The 23,141-nt window shown below is 34.4% G+C and overlaps 2 protein-coding genes and 1 pseudogene across 2 annotated transcripts; 2 read left to right on the forward strand and 1 right to left on the reverse strand.

Annotated features, from left to right (window-relative positions):
- Positions 1-9,210: 9,210 nt before the first annotated feature.
- LOC130591334 (uncharacterized) overlaps positions 9,211-23,141 on the reverse strand; it is a 74,009-nt pseudogene continuing 60,078 nt past the window's right edge.
- Positions 12,366-21,903, forward strand: LOC125497605 (uncharacterized). The gene is made up of 7 exons (XM_048644957.2): positions 12,366-12,752; positions 12,852-13,022; positions 19,470-19,634; positions 19,724-19,888; positions 20,948-21,082; positions 21,182-21,279; positions 21,536-21,903. The coding sequence occupies exons 1-7, from the start codon at positions 12,546-12,548 to the stop codon at positions 21,723-21,725; spliced, it is 1,131 nt and encodes a 376-aa protein (XP_048500914.1). The 5' UTR covers positions 12,366-12,545; the 3' UTR covers positions 21,726-21,903.
- Positions 14,066-18,176, forward strand: LOC130591564 (uncharacterized). The gene is made up of 2 exons (XM_057394964.1): positions 14,066-14,397; positions 17,956-18,176. The coding sequence occupies exons 1-2, from the start codon at positions 14,083-14,085 to the stop codon at positions 17,989-17,991; spliced, it is 351 nt and encodes a 116-aa protein (XP_057250947.1). The 5' UTR covers positions 14,066-14,082; the 3' UTR covers positions 17,992-18,176.

Genomic DNA, 23,141 nt, shown 5'->3' on the forward strand with positions numbered 1-23,141 from the left:
GGTAACTATTTGATAACTTAAATAAAGTTTGTAGATGATTAGGAGATTTCATTTATGCAATTATGATATATTAAAAGAGAAGAAGTAGAAAGTTAGAACTCTTTAATCTCAATAAATATATGTTAAGATTATAACATAATTAAAATTAGTTTCATCATAAGTGGAGCATAATCACCTAGAACTAATGCATAACCAAGATTGAACTAGATCTATTATATCACATGAAATTTTCAAATGTAAAGAAATGGGTTGGTTATTTTATTGACACTTATCGAATCGTATTTATCATACTATAAGTTTAAATATTGACAAATCCAAACTTGGTGTATTAAACTTATTTAACACCTATATATTCAGATCATGATTTTTATAGTGGAACTAAATAAATGTCTATAATACCCCTTTGTTCTAGAGACAGGCGAATGTCAAGTATAAATTGAAGTCAATATTTTTGTTCTTTGAAGTTTATTGTATCATTAGTGGGGTGGCTATGGGAATAAAGTGAAAGGGATGAGGGTGGTTTCTATTTAAGGTTGGTTTACATTAGTAGGGCAAAACAATATGAAAAATAGTATATGCTAAATTCTAATTTTACTAAGTTGCATAATAGAGGTGTGTTTAGTGTGCATTTTGGTCGAGTAGGACCACTTTCTATTAGTAAGTTATGATATTTGGTAATATTGTAATCATAATTTTATGTTATTTCTTATAATTCTTTAAAGAAAAACCATAATTTTGTTTGAGTAAAATTAATGACTTTAAAATAACATGGATCATACAAATAATGAAATCGTGATGTATTTATCTCATGCCGTTTGAGTTTTTTTTATTGCACGGGCTATCTCATCCCGTGCATTTTTATTAAACGTAAATTATGAATTATTTAATTTTCTACAAAACAAGTCATATTTTCTACCAATGGGTAGCGTATTTCTTCTACTAAATTTGGTTAATTGTGGTACATGGATAATCGAACATTCATCTTCGAGGTCATAGACATGTTCAAGCTAAGGGGCTCCAAATAAAAGGAGACTACACTACTAAAATGAGAATAAAAAAAGATGGAAAAACAACCAATCAGGCGGTGGCAAGGACACGGGGTGGCTCAATGAGCCAACAACAAGAAAATCAATCACGTTAGTTTTTTAGCTGGATAAGGAAAATGATCCTATATCAGCTATATATAGTAGAAAATATATGTTCGGTATTTCCTAGAGAATGATTTAAAGGGGGTTTGAGTATGTCAAGGAAAGGGGAATAGTATGACACTCATTCTGTCAAATGGAACAAAATTTCCCTTGAATTGTGTTTTGCAATGATTATAAATAAAAGTCAAAGATATCCCTATCACATATGGTTTGTATCTCCCAAGTTCGGTTTTCAGCATAGCCAATTTTATGTGGTCATTCCTAAAGTCACGGGTAGAAAGTGTATAATAATACTAATTTGTGAGAAAGAACATGATATGTCTAATATTACAGCTAATGAAATATATAAATAAGTCTTCTACAACCTAAGAGTGTCATGTATTTGCAAAACAATTTCATAATTAACATAAAGGAGCATTTTTTTGTCTTTCTGTGTAAAGTGCATCATTGATGCTTTCTTTTTGGTTAAATATGTATAGGATTATTCTGTATTTCAATACATTGTTCAAAGTTTATTAATTTAATATAGTATAGAGGTTAAACTTATTTGAGTTTCAAGTAGTACATAAACATATATTAAATCGAGTGGACGTAGAGAATCTTTTATATGCTTTTACTGTAGTTGGTATATAAACATGCTCATTAAACAAAAAAGTTCCAGTGCATTTTTGCACGGGTCCAAAAACTAGTTTGTTTATAAATAAAAAATCCATATCTCCTTCAATTTAATTAGATCATATGTAACTTACGGCCTGTTCTCTCCAACTTATTTTCAGTTCAGTTCAATTCAGTTTGGTTCGATTCAGCTCTATACAATACTTTTACTCTCACATATCACTATTCAGTTCAGTTCAGTTTAATTCAGTTCAGTTCAGTTCAATTAAGTTCAGTTCAGTTCAACTGTTTCATGCCGAATAGAACAGGCCCTTAATCACTAAAAAAAATCTATATGCAAAAAATTGTATAGGTTGTGCCTACCACGTGTTCGATAATTTGCCTCTAATAATATTATCACTATATCTGTCGATTTTTTTTGAAGTGTTTTAATATGACATTGTTGGTGCAAAATCAGTTGGATGACTTTGCAAACAAGTCAATGCACACCCAGTAGTTAGATATTGAATGTCACAGGAGTCTTAGTCCCTAGGGTTTACCGGTTTTAATTAGATAAAACCTTGCTAACGTACTTTGTTATAGCCTAATGTAATTAAACTATAACGCCTAATAAATTCAGGCGATTAGTATTAAAGGAATCAGTTAATGCAATAATTAATTTATTAATTAAAGCTGAATATTCCCACATATATCACAAACTTCTAGAAAGATTCTTTTATAACACAAATGAAGATAAACCAGGCTGCACAATTTAAGGACAAACATGAAGATGAATACCTCCATGAATTTCGATTAAAACTGGAGATTGAACAAACTTGTGACTCAATACATTTTTCTAATTCTTGGCTAAGGACTAATTATAACCCCTGAAGAGGGTTGGCTACTCTAGGTTAAGCTACACTAGAGAAGAAAGTAAATTGCACGTTTGTTGTGTGATGTGTTTGTTGTCCTTGTTCTGATATTCCTTCTTGTATTTATACTACGGAGATGTGTATAACTTCCTCGCTTCTTGGAGGGAAGTGATTTGGATCACTAATGATTCAAATCACAACTGTCATCTTCTGGTGCCATAGTGATTGAATCCTTTTAGCCACATTCTTGCATGATCCATAATCAAGTTAACTTTCAACCACGTCTTTGTCTATATTTTGGCGTCGCTTGACTTATATCCCTTGACCATTCTTGAATGCTGGACTTTCATTTATGGGCTACTAGTTGTTTGACTTTTGTTGACTATTTATCATGGACTTCATTGTATAATTGGGCCTCCATACTTACATAAACATTAAATATTAAACCCTTTGGGGTTTGATATAATGTATCACAATAAATGTTATCTAAACATAAAAATGGTAGTAACGAATTACCCCCCTGATTTGTGAGGTGATGTGCTCAGGGCCCACAAATTATAAGCAGAGGAATATGCTCAATGGCTATACCCAATTTGTTTTAATAACATCCTGAAAGTAGCTTCTTCCATGATTCTAAGGTGATCGACAAATCTCTCTTTTGGGTGGCTAAATTTGGTTGAAAAGAATAATCTATCGTGTATTCCTTCTTCTTTTTTCTTCTAGCCAAAGTAAAAACCATTAGGAAAGTTTGTCTAGGATATGATCACATGGGATAACTTTGTAACATCCAATAGGGATCTAAACCAAGGACCATAAGATTATGCCATATTTGGCATGTACATATATATTGCATTACATCTCTTGAAGATGATCCATTCACCATTCGAAAGACTTTTATATTCTTTAATTTGTATTTCCTTTAACGAAGAGTCTTCTGAGATATCTCTAAAGCATATCTGGTTGCCAAACTTCTTCCATGATGGCTTTACTCCAAGATTTGCACACCAATAAGGAAGTAATTTAACATGGTCATTTGTGTCAAGTTTTGAAAATATACATGCTTGCATTAAATCTAAATCTGACCCTATTTGAAAGGCCTTAGATTTAATTACATGTTTTGGATCCTTTTGTAAATAGGATTTTTGCCAAAGCACTTTATCAATCGTAGTATTTCACTTAATGGATTCTTCCTTTATGAATTCATTCTTATCTCCAGACATAATATCCAATGCTTTATGATGATTTAAACATTTGGAGGGATAAGGTTTATATGTTGGAGATATTGGACGAAACATAGATAGACGAGTAAAATCCATCAATGACCTTCACGTATGTTGTTTCCTACCCTTCACATATGCTGTTTCCTAACCTTCGCATATGTTGTTTTTACATACATATATATAGACGAAGGCCTAAACTTTTATCCACTTATTTTCTTAACAGCTTAATTAGAAGGCACTTATTTAGAAAAAAGTAAGCATCAAAAGACACGTGATAACTTATTTAAATGCCATAAAATATAATTATTTTATTGATAATTTATCATTCCATATTAAATTTGAGAAATTACTTTTAGAAGTAATTTTGTAAATACTAACATTTATCTATTTGTAGATAAACATTATAATTTTAATCAAACGCTCTAATAGGGATCCTTTGGAGATGATCTCTACAAACAAGCCCTACCATGGCATGGTAGTTTTCATTCTTGATTTCATATCCTGCTGCATATCTTATGACAACAAAATAATAGCCATATTCAGGACCATAATTAAACCTTCCCTTGAAGATCATCTTGCGATAAGTATTATCCCAAGCATATCTCCTAGAGGGCGAGATACATCCAGGGGAAGAAACCTCGTGAGACCCATAACTCCCATAGTTGACACACACACTTAAAGTGTATTATTCTTTCCTCTAACTCGTCTTGGCCTGGTTCCACCCTTACAACCTTGACTGAGGTTTCATCCCCCATTTCCTACACACTAGTAGTAGTTTATCTTGTGAACTATTTAGTAGTCTTGGCCAAATAAAGGTAGCCAGTATATCCATGATGGCGCCAACTTTGGTAGCGCTGGATTTTACTAGCGCTGGATCTTCTGACTCCGCAGTTGGATCATCTCCAAAGATCCTAGCCATATGTTCACCCCATTAAACATATTGTCACAACGATGTGCAAGACAAAAAAAGAAAACTAATATTGTCACAAAAACGTGAAAAGTTTTCGCTTAATTTAGGGACTCAACAACCCCTATTTAATTCCACTAATTTTTGTCATTCATCTAACGGTATACATTTGCACTATAAAGGTTTTTATTATATGAAATATTATTGTAAGTTAAATGTAAAAATTATTATATCTATTCATATTATCTTCAGACGGATCCATTTTTCATTCAGCTTCAATGAGCACAGTTTTTAATGATTCAAGTATTGTTTGTACTACTCCAATGGTGTACATATATATGCTAATTCAATTGTAAATTTTGTTAACATTAATGAAATATCAATTATTAATTTTTAGAGTTGCAATCATCATCTTCCCAATCGTCTTTTGATGCACCGCTAGACACATTTACTTCTAACAATAATTCTACTAGCATTGTTATTAACGATATATGATTTATATATATTTTGGAATTAAGTGATTCTTATTTTTATTGAACGATAAAACAAAATTATATGCAAAATCTCATGCTCAAATTTATTTGAAATTTACTTTAGTGAAACAATCTACTTCACATATCACCAGAAATAAAAGAAAGCTCATTTTGTTAGAAAAAAGAAGTCGAGGTATGCATTATCTACTTTCAAAGTCATGATGGTATACGAATTATGTTCATTTATTTGTTTCGACTAACAAAAACGCAAAAATGATAAGCACTTCTATGATTTCTGGAGACATGTTGAATTGACACAACAGGTCCGTCTCGTATAATTTAGGGGCCTTGTGCTAAATTAGAAATGATTCCCACGGGTAAAAAAAAAGACATAATTATATACATATCAAAAAGTAAGCAAATCATATAATTTGGGATTAAGAAAATTAAACCAAGAAAAGTTGAGTTATGAAGGAGCTTTTTTTTAGCAGATTAACAGCATTATAGGATACTCCCAAAACTCTTTGTAGAACCAATCAGACCACTACCACTGTACCATAAAATCTGATTACCTAAATCAACCACATAACTTATTATATAAAAGTGTCCAGTTAAGAAATGAAAAATCGAAATTCTTCTATGATTTAAGTTCATCGATCCTCTGGTCTTTCTGTAAATTTACAGAGGATTAGAGAGAGACAAGATTAAGAACAAGCTTCATTAGAAAGAAATTATATTTTCCATGTACTTAGAATTGTATCCAACACTCAGTTTGCAAGAAACTTACAAAATCGTTGCTTTTCCAGAACATCAGTATGAAGAAGCAAAGTCAAACTCAACCAAAACTTTTTCTTATTCTACTACCTATTGCAAATACTACCATTCAATATGAGTGTGTTACAGAAGACAATAGTGACAACGACGTCAATGATATGGATATCGTTACAGATTGACATATCATTTCTACTACCTATTGCAAATCACGTGAAACTTCACAATGATTATTATTATTTGTTGTATTTTCTTATTCTTTAAAATTAATATCGCATATTTTATTAATGCATTTGTTTTTCACAGAGAGCTACTCAGATTTAGGAGACCCTACATATGTCTGTGAGTTTTGTAGGGGCGGAAATGTGGTTTGACGAGAGAGTCAACAAGAAAAACAAAACAATCAAGCTGAACTTTTCGTTATGTTGCATGCAAGGGAAAGTTCAACTAGCTCTACTAAAACATCCACCTCACATTCTTTATGATCTATTGAAAAAGAAGCACAATAGAAACAATCACTTTCTCGAAAACATAAGAGGATATAATACGATGTATTCGTTTACATCAATGGGTAGAAGAATTATTGCACCTATAACTAAAGGTCGCTGTCCATATAATTATAAAATTGGTGGTCAAAATCATCACTTGATAAATACTTTAGTTTATTGTTTGCTAATGGTGCACGACCTAAGTTTTTCCAGCTTTACATATACGATACAGAGGATGAAATCAAGAACAGAAAAACAGCTGCAAGGTACAACATACTAAATGGCTTTACGTATCATTTTTAGTTTAATTGTTTAAGTTGTATATTTTGTTTCACATGGTAACTTATTTTTTCTATATGTATTACCAGTACATCAAACCCCGATAAGTTTGAAGATCTCTTAGCCGAACAATTACAAGATATGACAAATCAGAATAACCCTTTAGCTCATAATTTTAGATTGGCTAGGGATAGGTTGACACCTAACACGTGTGAGAATTTGAAATTAAAACTTATTGGAAAAAGAGAGTATGATGGAAGAACTTACAATTTGCCAACGCCATCATAAGTTGATGCACTTATTGTAGGAGATATTGATAGTGCCGAGTGCCGAGTGGAAAGCTACATCAAATTTTCGAGCTTCATCCTTCTTACATACCTCGCTATGCAATATCCACCATTATTTCCATATGAAGAAAATGGATTTAGAACAGATATTATGCATAAGATAAGACTCCAACATACGGTTCAATAGGAAAGAGATTTAAACTCCCAATGCGTGAGTTCTTTGCATACAGATACAAGATCGAGCTTTGGAAGCTGCATCAATACTGTTATCTCGGAGGTTGTTACAACAATTCTTAGTAGATGCTTACACAATGATTGAAGCTGAAAGGTCACTAGTAGAATAAATGCTATTTGATGCGGTGGTATTGCTGCGGTTTTACTCATACGCAACAATATAGCACGTGAAAAGAAAAAATAAATATAAAATAAAGATATTGCTGCGGTTTTGGCCTAAATCCGCAGCAATATAGTATCTACTGGAAAATTTTTGAAAAAAAAGTTGACTATTTGACCGAAATATTGCTGCGGTTTTGGTAAAAACCGCAACAATATAATAAAATAATATTAAAAAATAACTTTTTAGTAAAAAACCGCAGCAACATTATTTAAAAATATTAGAAAACAGTATAAAAGACGCATTTCCTCACCACACGCCTTATACTTAGGGTTTTTTATTTTCCTCACCAGTCACCACACGCCTCTCTTTCTCTCTCTCTTCAACCTCTCACACTCTCTCACGCTGCTATCAACCTCTCATCTCTCTCACTCCTATATTTTCTCATCTCTCCTCTATAATCTCTCTCACTCCTCTCTCTTTCTCACTCCTAATCTGTCGTCATTATTCGCCGGCGAGCTTCATCACTCGTTCCTCACTCTCCGATCCAACGTCGGTCGTCGCAACACCGACGCTTCGCTTCGTCACTCGTTCCTCACTCTCCGTTCCAGATATCGTTCGTGTGCACTCGTGTTATTTCCTCGCTCCGGTTCGTTCATTGCTCCGGTTCGTTCGCTCGTGTTCGTCACTGTCAACACCGGTCGGAATTTAGATCCACTTTTTTTTTCCTTTTTTTTCGTTATTTTTGTTTTTTTTAGATATGTAAATTTTTGGGTTCATAATTTCGAATTTCTGTTCAATAGGTTATATAATTTAGATTTGTACATCTTCATTCGTAGTTTGCATCTGGTTGGTTTAAATCTCCATTTTTTAATGTTTAAGTTTTAATGTAGTTGGTTTTCGGCCTCCATTCCATGGTTGTTTTTTATTTTTTGTTTTAGTTCGTTTTTTTTTATTAGATCTGTTTATTGTTATGTTTAGATTTTTTTTGTTGCCTTTTCATCTTATTGTTTTGTAATATTCATGTAATTAGATTTTTCATTGTTATATATTGATGAGATTCATGTCATTTCATCTGTAGTTTGTATGCGAATTTAGTGGATGTTAGTTGTTTGATTTTAATATTACAAAATTTAATGGGCAAATGCAAAAAAAAAAAATTCTTTTTTTTCCCCGATATTAGGGTATATTGCTGCGGTTTTGGCTAAAAACCGCAGCAATATACTTGATTTTTTTGATATAAAATAATAATATTGCTGCGGTTTTGCCTAGAAACCGCAACAATATATTGGATTTTTCTGATATAAATTAATAATATTACTGCGGTTTATGCTATCAACCACAGCAATATATTATTTACCTATTGCTGCCCCCTTAATTGCTGCGCGCCCAAAACCGCAGCAATATGGCACTTTTTAACCACAGCAAATAGCATTTATTCTACTAGTGAGTGGTTGTCTTTTCTTAGACACAACCAACAGAGCTTGAGAGCCGTGAATGTCAAGAATTTAAGAGGTGTTGTCGAAAGAGGTGAAACATAAGGATCTTTGACGGGAAGTCGATATTCTTGCCAACTTCAGTCACATGAGGACATAATTATATGAGAGAAAACCATCATGATGCGATGGCTATTTGTAGATTGTATGGTTATCCAGACTTATTCATAATATTTACGTGTAATCCTAAGTGGCCAGAGAACACTAGATTCATAAAGAAACGAGGCCTCAGACTAGAGGATAGGACATACCTCATATGTCGAGTTTTTAAGATGAAACTAGACCAGCTGGTGAAAGATTTAAAAGATCGCAAAATATTTGGTCGAGTTAGGGCTGGTATGTTAGGCATCGTCCTTATTATTATTATTATTATTATTATTATTATTATTATTATTATTATTATTATTATTATTATTATTATTATTATTATTATTATCATCATCATTATTATTATCATTATCATCATTATCATTATCATCATTATTACTATTATTATTATTATTATCATTATTATTATTATTATCATTATCATTATCATTATCAATATTATTATTATTATTATTATTATTATTATTATTATTATTATTATTATTATTATTATTATTATTATTATTATTGTTGTTGTTGTTGTTGTTATCATTATTATCATCATTATTATTATTATCGCTATTATTATCATTATCATTATCATTATCATTATCATTATCATTATCATTATTATTATTATCATTATCATTATCATTATCATTATCATTATTATTATTATCATTATCATTATCATTATCATTATCATCATTATCATTATCATCATTATTATTAATATTATCATTATCATTATCATTATCATTATCATTATCATTATCATTATCATTATTATTATTATTATTATTATTATTATTATTATTATTATTATTATTATTATTATTATTATTATTGTTATTGTTATTATTATTATTATTATTATTATTATTATTATTATTATTATTATTATTATTATTATTATTATTATTATTATCATCATCATCGTTATTATTATCATTATTATTATTATCATTATTATTATTATAATTATTATTATCATTATCATTATTATTATTATTATTATTATTGCTATTATTATTATTATCGCTATTATTATTATTATTATTATCATTATTATTATTATTATTATTATTATTATTATTAATATTATTATTATCGCTATTATTATTATTATTGTTATCATTTTTATTATTATTATTATTATTTTTAAATTGCATTTTTAAAGTTATTTATTGTATATAATTTGAATGTGAAATCTTATTTTGTTGATCGTATGATTTTCAGTGTCTATATATACATTTGAATTTCAAAAGTAAACCGCAACACTTCAGCCTCTATTTTCGGCCATTCGCACTTCGATCTCTTTCATCCTCACCGAGAAGAAACCACCATGGCGAAACGCGAAACGATAAACGATAAACGCGCAGCACTTCAGCCTATATTTTTGGCCTTCGACGAAGCAAAGTTATTTTCGGCCTCCATTTTTTTTATTTCAGCAGTTTCTGTTTTTTTTTTTTTTTTTTTTTTTTCGTTTTTTTTAGATAAAACTGCCGGTATGCTTCGGCTCGCAACGACTTCAAACGGGTGGTGGCTCTCTATTTACTGGTAGATTTTTTTTAGGATTTTTTGTTTTTTTTTTCGATTTTTTTAGGTCTGTTGGTAGATTTTTTTTTAGGATTTTTTTCGTTTTTTAAGATCTGTTGGTAGATTTTTTTTTCTATTTTCGTTTTAGAATTTCTTTAAATTTTCAATTTCTTATTTTTTTAAATATATTTTTTGTTTGTATTGTATTTTTTGTAATGAATCATTTAGTTGTAATTGTTGTTTTTTCATTTATTTTTAGTTGCCTTGTTTTAATCTTTCAAATTTAATTGCGAAATGCAAATTTTTTTTTTACCTGTACCAGTACTTATTGCTGCGGTTTTGGGCAACAACTGCAGCTATAAGTCAAATTTATTGCTGCGGTTCCTAGTCAAAACCGCAACAATATGTATTTTTTAATAAAAAATAAACTTATTGCTGCAGTTTTGGTTAGGAACAACAGCAATAGCTTGGCCTATTGCTGCGGTCAAAAACCACAACAATAGGTTAATTACCTATCGTCGCGCCTTTAATTGATGCGCGGTCAAACCGCCGCAATGAGCCATTTAATGACCGCATCAATAAGCATTTATTCTACTAGTGTTTGGCCCCAACAATTGAGATAGTGGAGATAATAAATGATCATGTTCTATCTACCCTTCCTGGAGAAGAGCTATTTCAATTCGGATGTTATAAGCAAAGAGGAAGGAAACTTTGGAGTCAATGAAATATACTCTACTGAATTCCTCAATACAATAAGATGCTCAGGTCTCCCAAATCATACCATACGATTAAAGGTTGGTGCGCCAGTTATGCTTCTAAGGAATATTGATCAAACATTTAGATTATGTAATGGCACGAGGTTAATCCTCAATCATTTAGGCAATCGTGTTATTGAAGCTACTGTTATTTCCGGAAACAATGTGGGAGCAAAAGTATTTATTCCAAGAATGACATAGATCCCGTCGGACTCCACCAAATTTCCTATCAGATTTTAGAGACGTCAATTTCCTTTAATGGTTTGTTTTGCTATGACTATAAATAAAAGTCAAGGACAATCTTTGTCTCATGTAGGCCTGTATCTCCCGAGACTTATTTTCAGCCATGACCAATTTAATGTTGTTATTGTCAGAGTTACGAGCAAAAAAAGGTCTCAAGATCCTCCCTTTTGATAAAGAACACGGTGTGCGTACAAGTACAACACATGTAGTTTACAAAGAAGTGCTTGCAAACATATAGATTGATTTAAAAGGTTATATATGTAATTAACGTTTTTTATCACTCATATATGATGATATGATGCGTTATTTGCATCATTGTTATTTTTTTTTATTCCTTAATTATGTTATAAAGCAATAAATACACCCCGTGCATTATGCACAGGTCCTAAAACTAGTTTGCAATATAAATCAATGGCATAATATCAACTTTTTGTAAATTTTTCGTATTTATAATTATAGATATTATGTTTCAAATTTGTCTGGACAAATATGCACCATAGAAATGGGTAAATTAATAAAAGCTGGGGGGTAATTGATGAGCTTGTCTTGGCGTCCAACCGTTTGAGTCTTTTAGGGGACTCAAACGGGGGTAATTTGGTCATTTTATGCGTTGGAAGATTTCATGCGCGTGTGGCAAGGATTTGCTTGGTACCAATGCTAGGTTATAATGGTACCATTCTCCGAAAATATTAATACCTTGGTACCAGTCCTGATAACAATTTGATACCAATGTCAGGTTATAATGGTACCATTGTATGTTTTTTGGGTGTTTGAGTCTTTTTTTGGACTCAAACAGTTGGTTACCAAGCCTTTCTCAGTAATTGATAGACGACAATGCATTTCTGATTTCGTGTTATCCAAACAGCTATTTTTTCAACAATTCCTCCTCAAATTATCCGAGTCGCACCTGGCAAGTAAATAGTCACTACTCAGTACTCACTACAAGCTACCAAAATGGCAGATCCACTCTGACCGAAAATTTGTACAAAATTCTGTCAAAACTCAACTAAATACACAACACACAAACAATCAGCGCGCGCGCACACACAATAATGGCGGCAGCAGCAGCAGCAGCAGAAGAAGAAGAGAAGACAGTAAAGTATGGAATAATAGGACTAGGAATGATGGGAAGAGAACACCTTATCAACCTCTACCACCTCCGTGATCATCGAGTCTCCGTCGTATGCGCCGCCGATCCTCACCCTCCTTCTTTCGACTCCGCCCTTCATCTTGCCCACTCCTTCAATTGGCCTCTTCACGTAATTTTACCATCTAACTTCTAAATTTCTTCTTCTTTTTTTTTTCTCTGTTTTGTAATGAATTGTTTGGTTTTGATGAGATGTGTTTGGATCTGAAAGGTGTTTTCAGGGCATAAGGAGTTGTTGGACAGTGGGTTGTGTGATGTGGTAATTGTGTCATCTCCAAACATGACTCATTATCAAATTCTTATGGACATTATTGCCCATCCTAAGCCTCATCATGTTCTGGTCGAGAAGCCTCTTTGTACTACTGTACCACATTGTAAACAGGTAAACTTTCTACACATAATTTTAATTATAACTAGCAATTTGACTTGTGTGGACCCGGTTCACGTTAACATTAGTGTGCACCAGGCAAAACAAACATATCATTACTGAAAATCCACTATATTATGCAAAAACCCACCGTATTATGCAGAAATCCACTATATCATTCTATATCATTCAGACACACTATATCATGCAGAAACTCACTATATCATTCAAACACACACTAAATACAATTTGGTCTATTGGTTAGAACACGAGTAAGAAAAAAATTCATTTATTAATATTGTACTTTAAAATAATAACACTAAATACAACTAAATCATTCCATATGTTAGAACACGAGTAAGAAAAAAATTCATTTATTAATATTGTACTTTAAAATAATAACACTAAATACATCTTGGTCTATTGGTTAAACTTTAGTATATGAATTTGAGACGGGATTAAAACTTATACTTTGCAATTTTTAACTTTTTTTATTATACATGGATCACATGAACTTGTTTAGGAACGATTTTTAATATATTATGGGTTTGGGCGTCGCCCCGCGTTGGTATTATTTTCCGAACTTAATACGCATTTTTTTCCATTCTATTAAAATATATTAAGAAAAACTCAACATTTAAAAGGTACAAATATAATAATTACATACTTAAAACATGATTAAAAATTGGTTAAGCTGGTAATCGTGTCATGTATAATATCAAGAGGTCAAGGCTGTTGAGTAGTATAATTAAGCTTACAATTCGTCATATTAAAGGTTTCTAGCTTGGATTGGTTTTATTCTTGTTACAACTCATGATTCAATTTAAGAATTAAAATTGTTAAAATTGAGAGGTTAAGGAGGGAAGAAGAAGAAAAGAGTAACCATTGTTGTTGAGCTTTGAACAAAGAGAGGAGAGAGAAAGGAAAAATACAGAGATTCTATTATTCTGATGTATATTGAAATGAGTACAAATACATGTATTTATAACTACTAATCTAATAACAAAACACTACTTCGGCCTCTCCCGGGACAGAAACAGATCCGTGGGTGGTAGGAAACGAGGAGATTCTCAGGATGCTTCTCGACAAACCAACATTGTACAAAGGGATGAACATGCTCTTTTGGAATGTTAGGGGGATAGCTAGGCCTTCTTTTAAGCCAAATTTCAGACTCTTGGTTCAGCAACATCACCCATCACTAGTGATCCTTGTTGAGACATGGGTGGGGAGGGAAAAAACCGCAGAGATTATTCGGGACTGTGGCTTTGATTCGTGGTATCTGGTGGACCCGGTGGGTTTTGTGGGCGGCATCTTACTGCTTTGGAAATCACACGTGATGGATTTTCAAGTGGTGGGTCATGGCGCTCAGGGAGTATACGGTGTAACTGAGGTAATAGCTTCTAAAACTTCTTTTGTCATTTCTGCTATTTATGCTAGTACCAAATTTAGGATAAGGAAACAATTGTGGGATGATTTGGAAAATTTTGCAAATGATTTGAATAAGCCGTGGCTAGTTTTAGGTGATTTTAATGAGGTGATAAATCAGGGGGAAAAATTGGGAGGGAGACCTATTTGTAGGAGTAGGGCCGAGTTATTTGCTCGGAAAATGGATAACTGTAATCTAATGGACTTGGGGTTCACTGGGCCAAAATTCACTTGGACTAATAAAAGGAAGCGTAATCCGATATTTGAAAGAATTGATCGGGGGTGGGCTAATTCGGAATGGGTTAACTTATTTCCTAACGCTAGTATCTGGCACCTTCCTAGAGTGACTTCGGACCATTGCCCAATTCTCCTTAATTTAGATACTAATCTGGACCTTAATGGATCAAAACCTTTTAGGTTCGAACCTATGTGGACCCTTCATGAAAACTTTATGGAAGAGATTAGAAGATCATGGCCGGGAGAAGAGTTGGATATCCATGAAAAACTTAGTGGGCTTCAAAAGAGTTTAATGGAGTGGAATAAAAACACTTTTGGGAACATTTACAAAAAGAAAAACAAACTCTTGGCTCGGCTTAAAGGGATTCAAGCCTACCTTCAAACCAACCCCTTCTCTTTTTTTCACCAAAACTTGGAGATAGAAATCCAAAGAGACCTTCTTAGCACATTAGATCAAGAGGAACTGTTGTGGAGAACTAAGAGTAGGATGGATAGAATTGGGGAAGGGGAAAGAAACACTGCTTTTTTCCATAGAAACGTGCTAATTAAACGTAATGCATCTCGGATCCTTAGCTTGAGGGATGAGGTAGGAAACGATATCCAAGACCCAGATAGGATAAGGAGACTAATTCAGGACTTTTATCGAGCCTTATATACTTCGGAACACGTCTCTTGTAGCCAAGGGTTTTCTCACCAGGAGGCAAACATACATTTAGGCTACGTACCTGAACCCAGGGAAATCAGGAGAGCCTTGTTTGATATGAAACCGCTTAAAGCCCCGGGGCCGGATGGTTTCCACCCTATATTCTTTCAAAAGACCTGGGAAGTGGTGGGTACAGAGGTGTGTAGAAATATTCAACGATGGTTTAGGGACGGGAAAATTCCTGAACAACTATGTCAAGCCCTAATTTGCCTCATCCCTAAACAAGCATCGCCGGAAACAGTGAAACAATTTCGCCCTATTAGTCTGTGCAATACCCTGTACAAGCTTGTCACTAAAATTTTAGTCAATCGAATGAAACCCTTAATCCCTGATTGGATCTCCCCGAACCAAAATAGCTTTATCAAGGTAGGGGCCCAGACATTAACTTAGTAGTTGTATCAGAGATCCTTCATTCAATGAACGTGAAAAAGGGCAAATGGGGGTGGTTTGCTCTAAAGATTGACTTGGAAAAGGCCTATGATAGGGTCGAGTGGGTTTCGTTAGAAAATGCCTTCAGGACCTACACATAGACAATGAATCTATCAAACTAATTATGGATTGTGTCTCCAAAGCTTCATCTACAATCCTGATCAATGGTAGGAAATCTGAGAGTTTTAAACATTCTAGAGGCTTGAGACAAGGCGACCCTATGTCCCCATACCTATTCAATATATGCCTAGAAACACTCACCCAAATGATCAATGAAGCTTGCCAGGAAAAAGTATGGAGCCCCTTTAGGGTAGGAAAACGAAAAATTCCCATATCCCACCTAATGTTTGCTGATGACCTTATCCTTTTTGGAGGTGGATGAATCACAGCATTGATGGTTAGACAGGTCTAGATCAGTTTTGTCAAGTATCAGGTCAAAAGATTAATGAAACCAAGAGCAAGCTAATTTTTCCCCAAACACCACAAGTGAGCACCGAACCCTTTTCCAGGATACGTTGAAGGTTTGTGAAAATGAAACCCTTGGGATGTATCTAGGCCTTCCTATATCTCACAAAAGACCCACAGCACCCAAGTACAGTTTGTTGTTGATAAGGTTAGGGCCAAACTAGCTAAGTGGAAAACCAAATTCTTGTCCAAAGCCGGCAGATTGTGTCTTATTAAGTCCACTCTCTGTCAATGCCAGCTTATTACATGCAAGCAACTCATCTTCCTATAAAAACTTGAATGACTTGGACCAATTGTGTAATAATTTCTTATGGGGAGAGGAGAATAGCCAAAAGAAACTTCACCTAGTGAATAGAGAGACCACTTTTCTTCCTAAGGAGCAGGGGGGATTGGGAATAAGAAACCAAAAGTTCACCAATAGAGCCTACATGGCCAAATTAGGTTGGAAAGTTTCACAAGGTCAAAACAACTTAGCCCAGGAGTGTATAATCTCGAAGTACATTCATAATGATAGGGTTACCCAATTTAGAAATGGTTCTAATCTTTGGAAAAACATAGGCAAGGGGTGGGAACTTCTCAAGGAGACTAGCATGTGGAGTCTAGGGAATGGTGCGAGTATAGAGTTTTGGCATGATGACTGGTTATCTATAGGACCTATACGTGGGTGGATTCAGGGACCTCTCTCGATGGAAGAGAGCTATAGGAAAGTTGGAAGTGTGATCAAGAATGGAATTTGGGATATAGAAAACCTTACCATAGATCTGCCGGACCATATCCTTCACCGGATCCTATCTATTCCACCGCCAAACCGAAATGATGTAAGTGACCTTATGTCCTCATCCTTTGTCACTAGCTCGGGTTTCTCTCTCGGTCTTGCTTATAAGGCCCAACTCCCTTCTCATCATGACACCTCCGATCTATCTTGGATCTGGGAAGGTTTCATGGAACCAAAAATTAAATTCTTTATATGGTTATTGTGGCATGACCGTATTCCCCACAGGCACCTTCTCACTATACGTCGAATTACACAAGATTCCTCATGCCCTCGGTGTCAGGAGTTGGGGGAAGATTCTCATCACATAATTAAGACGTGTCAGAAAAGTGCGGAAATCTGGAACCTCCCAAACACCCCTCAGATTCACGAGGATGAGTTCAGAAGTTGGCTTAAGGAAAATATGAGCTCCAACAAATCCTTTCGCGGTATCCCTTGGAAATGTGTGTTCCCATACACATGTTATGAAATCTGGAAGGATAGGAATCAGTGTGTGTTTAAGAACCTTCACCCATCCCGATCCAAGTCATTAGCTTTAAAGCTAGTGGAGGTGCTAGAGACTACATTCTGTCAATTAAGGATACGAGCATGCTAGGTATTACAAGGAGACCATGATGTACCACCTCGAGAATTCCTATGTATCTATGTTGACGCTTCCTTTATTAGTCCTCTTGTTGTAGCTGGCCTTGGGGGGTGGTCATGGATCACGAGAAAAAATGGGTCCTGGGTTGGGGGAAAAAAGTTTACACTAATGATTCTCTTGCAGCTGAGTTACTAGGGATCTTGGAGGCATTATATATAGTGGAGGCTCACCACCTAAATCGCTCCATTATATACTCCGATTGCAAAGAAGCTGTAGATCTGGTTAATCACAGGAAAGAATTTGACAAAGTGGCAAATATGGTTAATGCTTGCAGGCAGTGGCGCACGAGATTCCCAGAGATTCAGATTAAACACTGTCGGCGCGAGGGAAACAGAACGGCGGATGCTTTGGCAAGAAACTGTAGGACTTCGGATATGGCTTGTGTTGTAACTAGGGTTCTCCCATCCCCCCCGAGTTATTGTAGGGACCTTTTAAAGTCGGATTGTATGAACCTTAATATTTGTACGGATCTTGATATGGATATGTAATTGAATTCTCTTGTTCACCAAAAAAAAAAAAAAAAAAAAAAAAAAATCTAATAACAAACTAACTGAAATTAAGGAAACTAACTAACAAACTTATACTAAACTATATATTCCAACAAAAATAGTTCAAGAAATAGGTCAACTGAACATACCCTTACTACGGCCTATTTTTGTTAAAAGATTTTGCACGGAAAGTCACATGTTCATGTCCTTGGTAGTGCTGTAGTGGAACTACTTTCTAAGCAAGTATTTTTCTTCGAAATTTCCATTAGACGCTTTCTTTAAAGAGGTAATAGAACATTAGATTGTAATGAAAAATGGAGAAGATAATACAGTGTTGGACAATTAGCATGGCACTTAGCTCACAAAGGTACTTATAAATTCATTGCAATTGGTCATTATCATCACACAGAACTGAGTCGCGAGAAATTGTATTGATCTCTGGAAGCCCCATGGAACCATTACTCATCTGATGCTCCTTACCAGGCAGGTGGAAGAGGGCAATAGATGTATGTAGTTAGCTGCCCAAATTGTGAACAAATCCTTCTAACTTTACACTTAGGTTCCGTTTGGTAGGGCGTAAAACATTTTCAGTGTAAAATGATTTTCATGGAAAACAATTTACAATGGAAAACACAATTTCAAAATTAGTTTTCCGTTGTTTGGTTCTATGTAAGACAAATGATGAAATGAAAGGAAAATGAAAGGGAAAGGAAGGAGGTAGTGAGAGGAGTGTACAAGAAATATAAGGAAAACAATTTTACCTTCATCTTGAAGCGAAAATGGTTTTCCATCATTGGGTGAGTAATTTTACTCCAAGGAACAATGATTTTATACTCCTTTACCATCCAAATAATGTAAAACAGAAAATAGAGGAAAACAATTTTCTAGGAAGATGTTTTACACCCTACCACACGGCGTCTTACAGATGACATTGACGTTAAATGTGACTTATTGGCCTACTTGTTTACAACAGATTAGAATATAATTAAGGATGGTTAAGGAGGTACTTGATTGAGTCCAATGTATGCCAAAACTGCAAATTGCCCTATAGAGAACAAATGGACTTGACAATTAAATACTACATGACATATATAAAGTAAATTACCAGAAGAATGCCGATTACGATACGTGGGATCTGTGCTCTTACCAGACTCTTGACCTAGTGTTTGTATGACTTTGGTATATGGAATTTCATCACACAATACTGAAATTCTACACTCTGCACTAAATTTAATAGATAGTTACACCAGACTCCTCATTCCATTTGATAGTATCTCCATAATCTAGCTTTATTTGTCAGGTGGTAGATGCTGCCAAGAAAAGACCAGATATAATGGTGCAAGTAGGTTTAGAGTACAGATACATGCCTCCAGTTGCCAAGCTGATAGAAATCATCAAGGCTGGAGAAGTAGGTCCAATCAGAATGGTGGCGATAAGAGAGCATAGGTTTCCTTTCTTGGTTAAGGTCAGTAGTGCTGCGATATTCGCGAACCAATCAGACCCTCACTGTAATCCTTGTTAGTGTTTTATCTTGTTTTATTGACCATATTATAGGTCAACAACTGGAATCGTTTCAATGCTAACTCAGGAGGTACTTTAGTGGAAAAGTGCTGTCATTTCTTTGATCTCATGAGATTGTTTGCGGGTGCAAATCCTGTTCGTGTGATGGCTTCTGGTGCCATGGATGTTAATCACAAGGACGAAGTTTATGATGGGAAGGTAATCATTTGCTCACTGAAATTCCTCAAATATGTGATTTTTAAAAGGAAAAAGCTAAATGCAGCCCTAAGGGTTGCACATAAGAAGCTAAAAATGAAAATAACAAGCATTAACTGATAATTTATTACATAGATTAATGCAAACTTTTGTCATAAATTCACAACTAAATTTCATTTTAAGCAATGTATTTATGTCTTATATGCAGCCCTTAGGGCTGCATATAGCATAACCCTTTTTAAAATTAATCTAATAAAGATATATTCTTTATGTCTTTATGTTATAAATATTAATTACTGCTGCTATATGATTGGTCAGGTCTCTTAATAAATGACTGCATTGGAAATTAGATCTGTTGTAGTTAATTAGTGTGCAACTTTTCGTAATTTTTTTCCCATCATGGCTGGGGTATTACTTAGTTGATAAAGTGGATCAATACAGGGATATCAAGGGAATGAGAATGTGATATTTGCTACGTTGATGACGAGGAAATTACGTAAGATAACACATTAAGTGGAGCTAGTGCTTACAGTTTGCACTATTCAGAACGGTGATGATAAATGGTTAAGTGTTGGAGTGTAATGGACTGATATTGACATATTGTTAGGGTAGATTAAAGATGAAAATTGAAGACTAAAGCTGATATTTGGTTGCTAATCTTGAAATTTACAGCAAAAAATAAACATAGTAATAGGCTTTCGAAGGCTTGTTTCTCTCCCAAAACTAACCCACCAAACTCTCCAATATTTTCATCCTAATTCCTCTCTCCTTAATCTTATCTATTTATAGAGTTTCTTCCCTACTAACTCTCTAACTTACTCAGTCCTCAAGCTACCCTTAACGAACATACCTAAAAAACCCCTCCCCCTTTGCATCAGTTCATAACACGAAGTTACTTTGCGTCTTCTCTGACACTTGATTTTTAACTAATTATATTTGTTGCATAGTATAACGTCAGGACCTAATTCTCTGGACTATGGTAGTCAAATTCCAAAAATGCTCATTGTGAAAATTGCAATGTAGAGACCATAACAATGCCATTGCCTTGGGGCTTGGAGACAGGTACCTGATATCATTGACAACGCATATGTTATTGTGGAGTTTGACAATGGTTCACGAGGTATGCTTGACTTGTGCATGTTCGCGGAAGGAAGCAAAAATGAACAAGAAATATCCGTTGTTGGTGATATAGGAAAGGTAATACCTAAATGCTGAATTCAGTCCACAATTTAAGTTTAATTTTCCAAGTTGATGTTTTCATTATTATACTACTGAATCTATGGGTATCTCCAACAGGGTGAGGCTTTTGTCCCAGAGGGCATTGTGAAGTTTGGTACCCGAGTGGCAGGCAGGGATGGTGTGCAAACTATACAAACAGTAGATAAACGAATAAAGTAAACTGCTCTATTTCTGAATCCTATTGCCTCGTGATGTATTGACCGATTCTGATCAGAGTCCGGCTATTTCGAGCATGGCTCTCCAACGAACAAGTGAGAGGGGGAAATTTGGTAAATCTACTTGAAGTGGTTCCCCACCAATTCCTCTTCTCTGTTCGTTCGACCATAAGCTCTCCATTTAGCCTTTTTCTATTGGTAACATAATGTTTTAGACTATTTTTCTAAATACTGCTACTTTGACATTATGTTACAGGTATGACGGATTGCATCATGGTTCAAGCTTCTTGGAGCACCTAAACTTCTTGTATGCCATCAGGAATAAAGGCACCAAGGCACCTGAGGTGGACTTAATAGATGGACTGGTTTCGGTAGCTATTGGAGTCGCTGCACAAGTTTCGATTGAGCAGGGTCGGTTTGTTACTATGGAAGAGGTCTTAAAATGATTGAGGTTGCTGGAAAATCATCAGTCTCTGACTCTGTGTATTACCAGTCGGGATATTGCCATTAACTGCTCCTATTGCATTATTATGGGGGTGTTCAGGTGTTGTCAATGTATTTTTCTTAATGTGCTACGAAATTACCTATATTTTGTATAATGAAATAATTGAATTATCTCTAGTATGGCAGGCTCTCAAGTTTGTCATAAAAATCTAAATACCTAAATCAGTACCTAAACTTGGCGTTATGTTATGTTTTAACCATTAATCCGATAAAATAAGTAATGGTTACTACAAAATTTTATAATTTTCCGTAACCTAACCATGGATAAACAAAATAAATTTAAATTTCGTCATTAAGTTCTTTGTTACATAACTACCATTAATTAAGTTGGTAAAGTCTTATGGGATGGTATATAAGACCTGAAACTGAATTTCGATTACATCACTGCATTTAGGCTATGTTTAGTTCACCTGAAATTTTTTGATCTGAACTTATCTGATCTGATATGAACTTAGGGCCTGTTTTCCCCAGCTTATTTTCAGTTCAGTTCAATTCAGTTCAGATCAGTTCAGTTCAGTTCAGCTCTTGACAATACTTTTACTCTCACATATCACTATTCATTTCAGTTCAGTTCAGTTTAATTCAGTTCAGTTCAATTCAGTTTAGTTTAGTTCAGATCAGTTCAGTTCAGTTCAGATCAGTTTAGTTCAGTTCAGTTCAATTCAGTTCAGATCAGTTCAGTTCAGTTCAGTCCAGCTGTTTTATGCCGAAGAGAACAAGCCCTTATTTTTTCTGATCTGATCTGATTTACAAGATCTTATCTTTTATAAAATATATTATTACTTTGTAATTCATTATTTTTTTTTTGGTAAAATGTAAGAAATATTATACCAAAAACAGATTAGTACCACCAATTACAGAGAGCAAAACATCAGCAAACACCAAAACAACAGAAACACACCCTACTAACTACCAATACACAGCATACCCAGTACACTACTGAGTGATACAATACTCACACCTTAATCAATTATATCTTGCATCTAGTTCAAGTTTGTCTAGCCATTCTATATCTTCTCTAGACCATTTACTATTCACCTGCTAGTACACACAGTCTTCTGAATATACCTGATAACAGTACTAGGACAAGGAACCTTGAGATTCCAAATTGCATTGTTCCTAGCCCTCCAAACTTCATAAACAACAGCTGCCAGTGTAGCATACCCTATCTTCTATCTTCTGTCTTCTCTTACTGCCATGGTTCCCGCCCCACTTCTTCCATTGTGTGTACACACATTCAGTTGCAGAGCTTTGTTTTCCTAACCACTGCATAATACCATGACACACTCTCTTGCTGAAAGGGCACCTAAAGAATAGGTGATGACTGTCTTCAGTAGCTTGTTCACACAAGGCACAAT

The sequence above is a fragment of the Beta vulgaris genome, chromosome 5, assembly GCF_026745355.1.
Source record: "Beta vulgaris subsp. vulgaris cultivar EL10 chromosome 5, EL10.2, whole genome shotgun sequence".
NCBI classification, from domain to species: Eukaryota; Viridiplantae; Streptophyta; class Magnoliopsida; order Caryophyllales; family Amaranthaceae; genus Beta; species Beta vulgaris.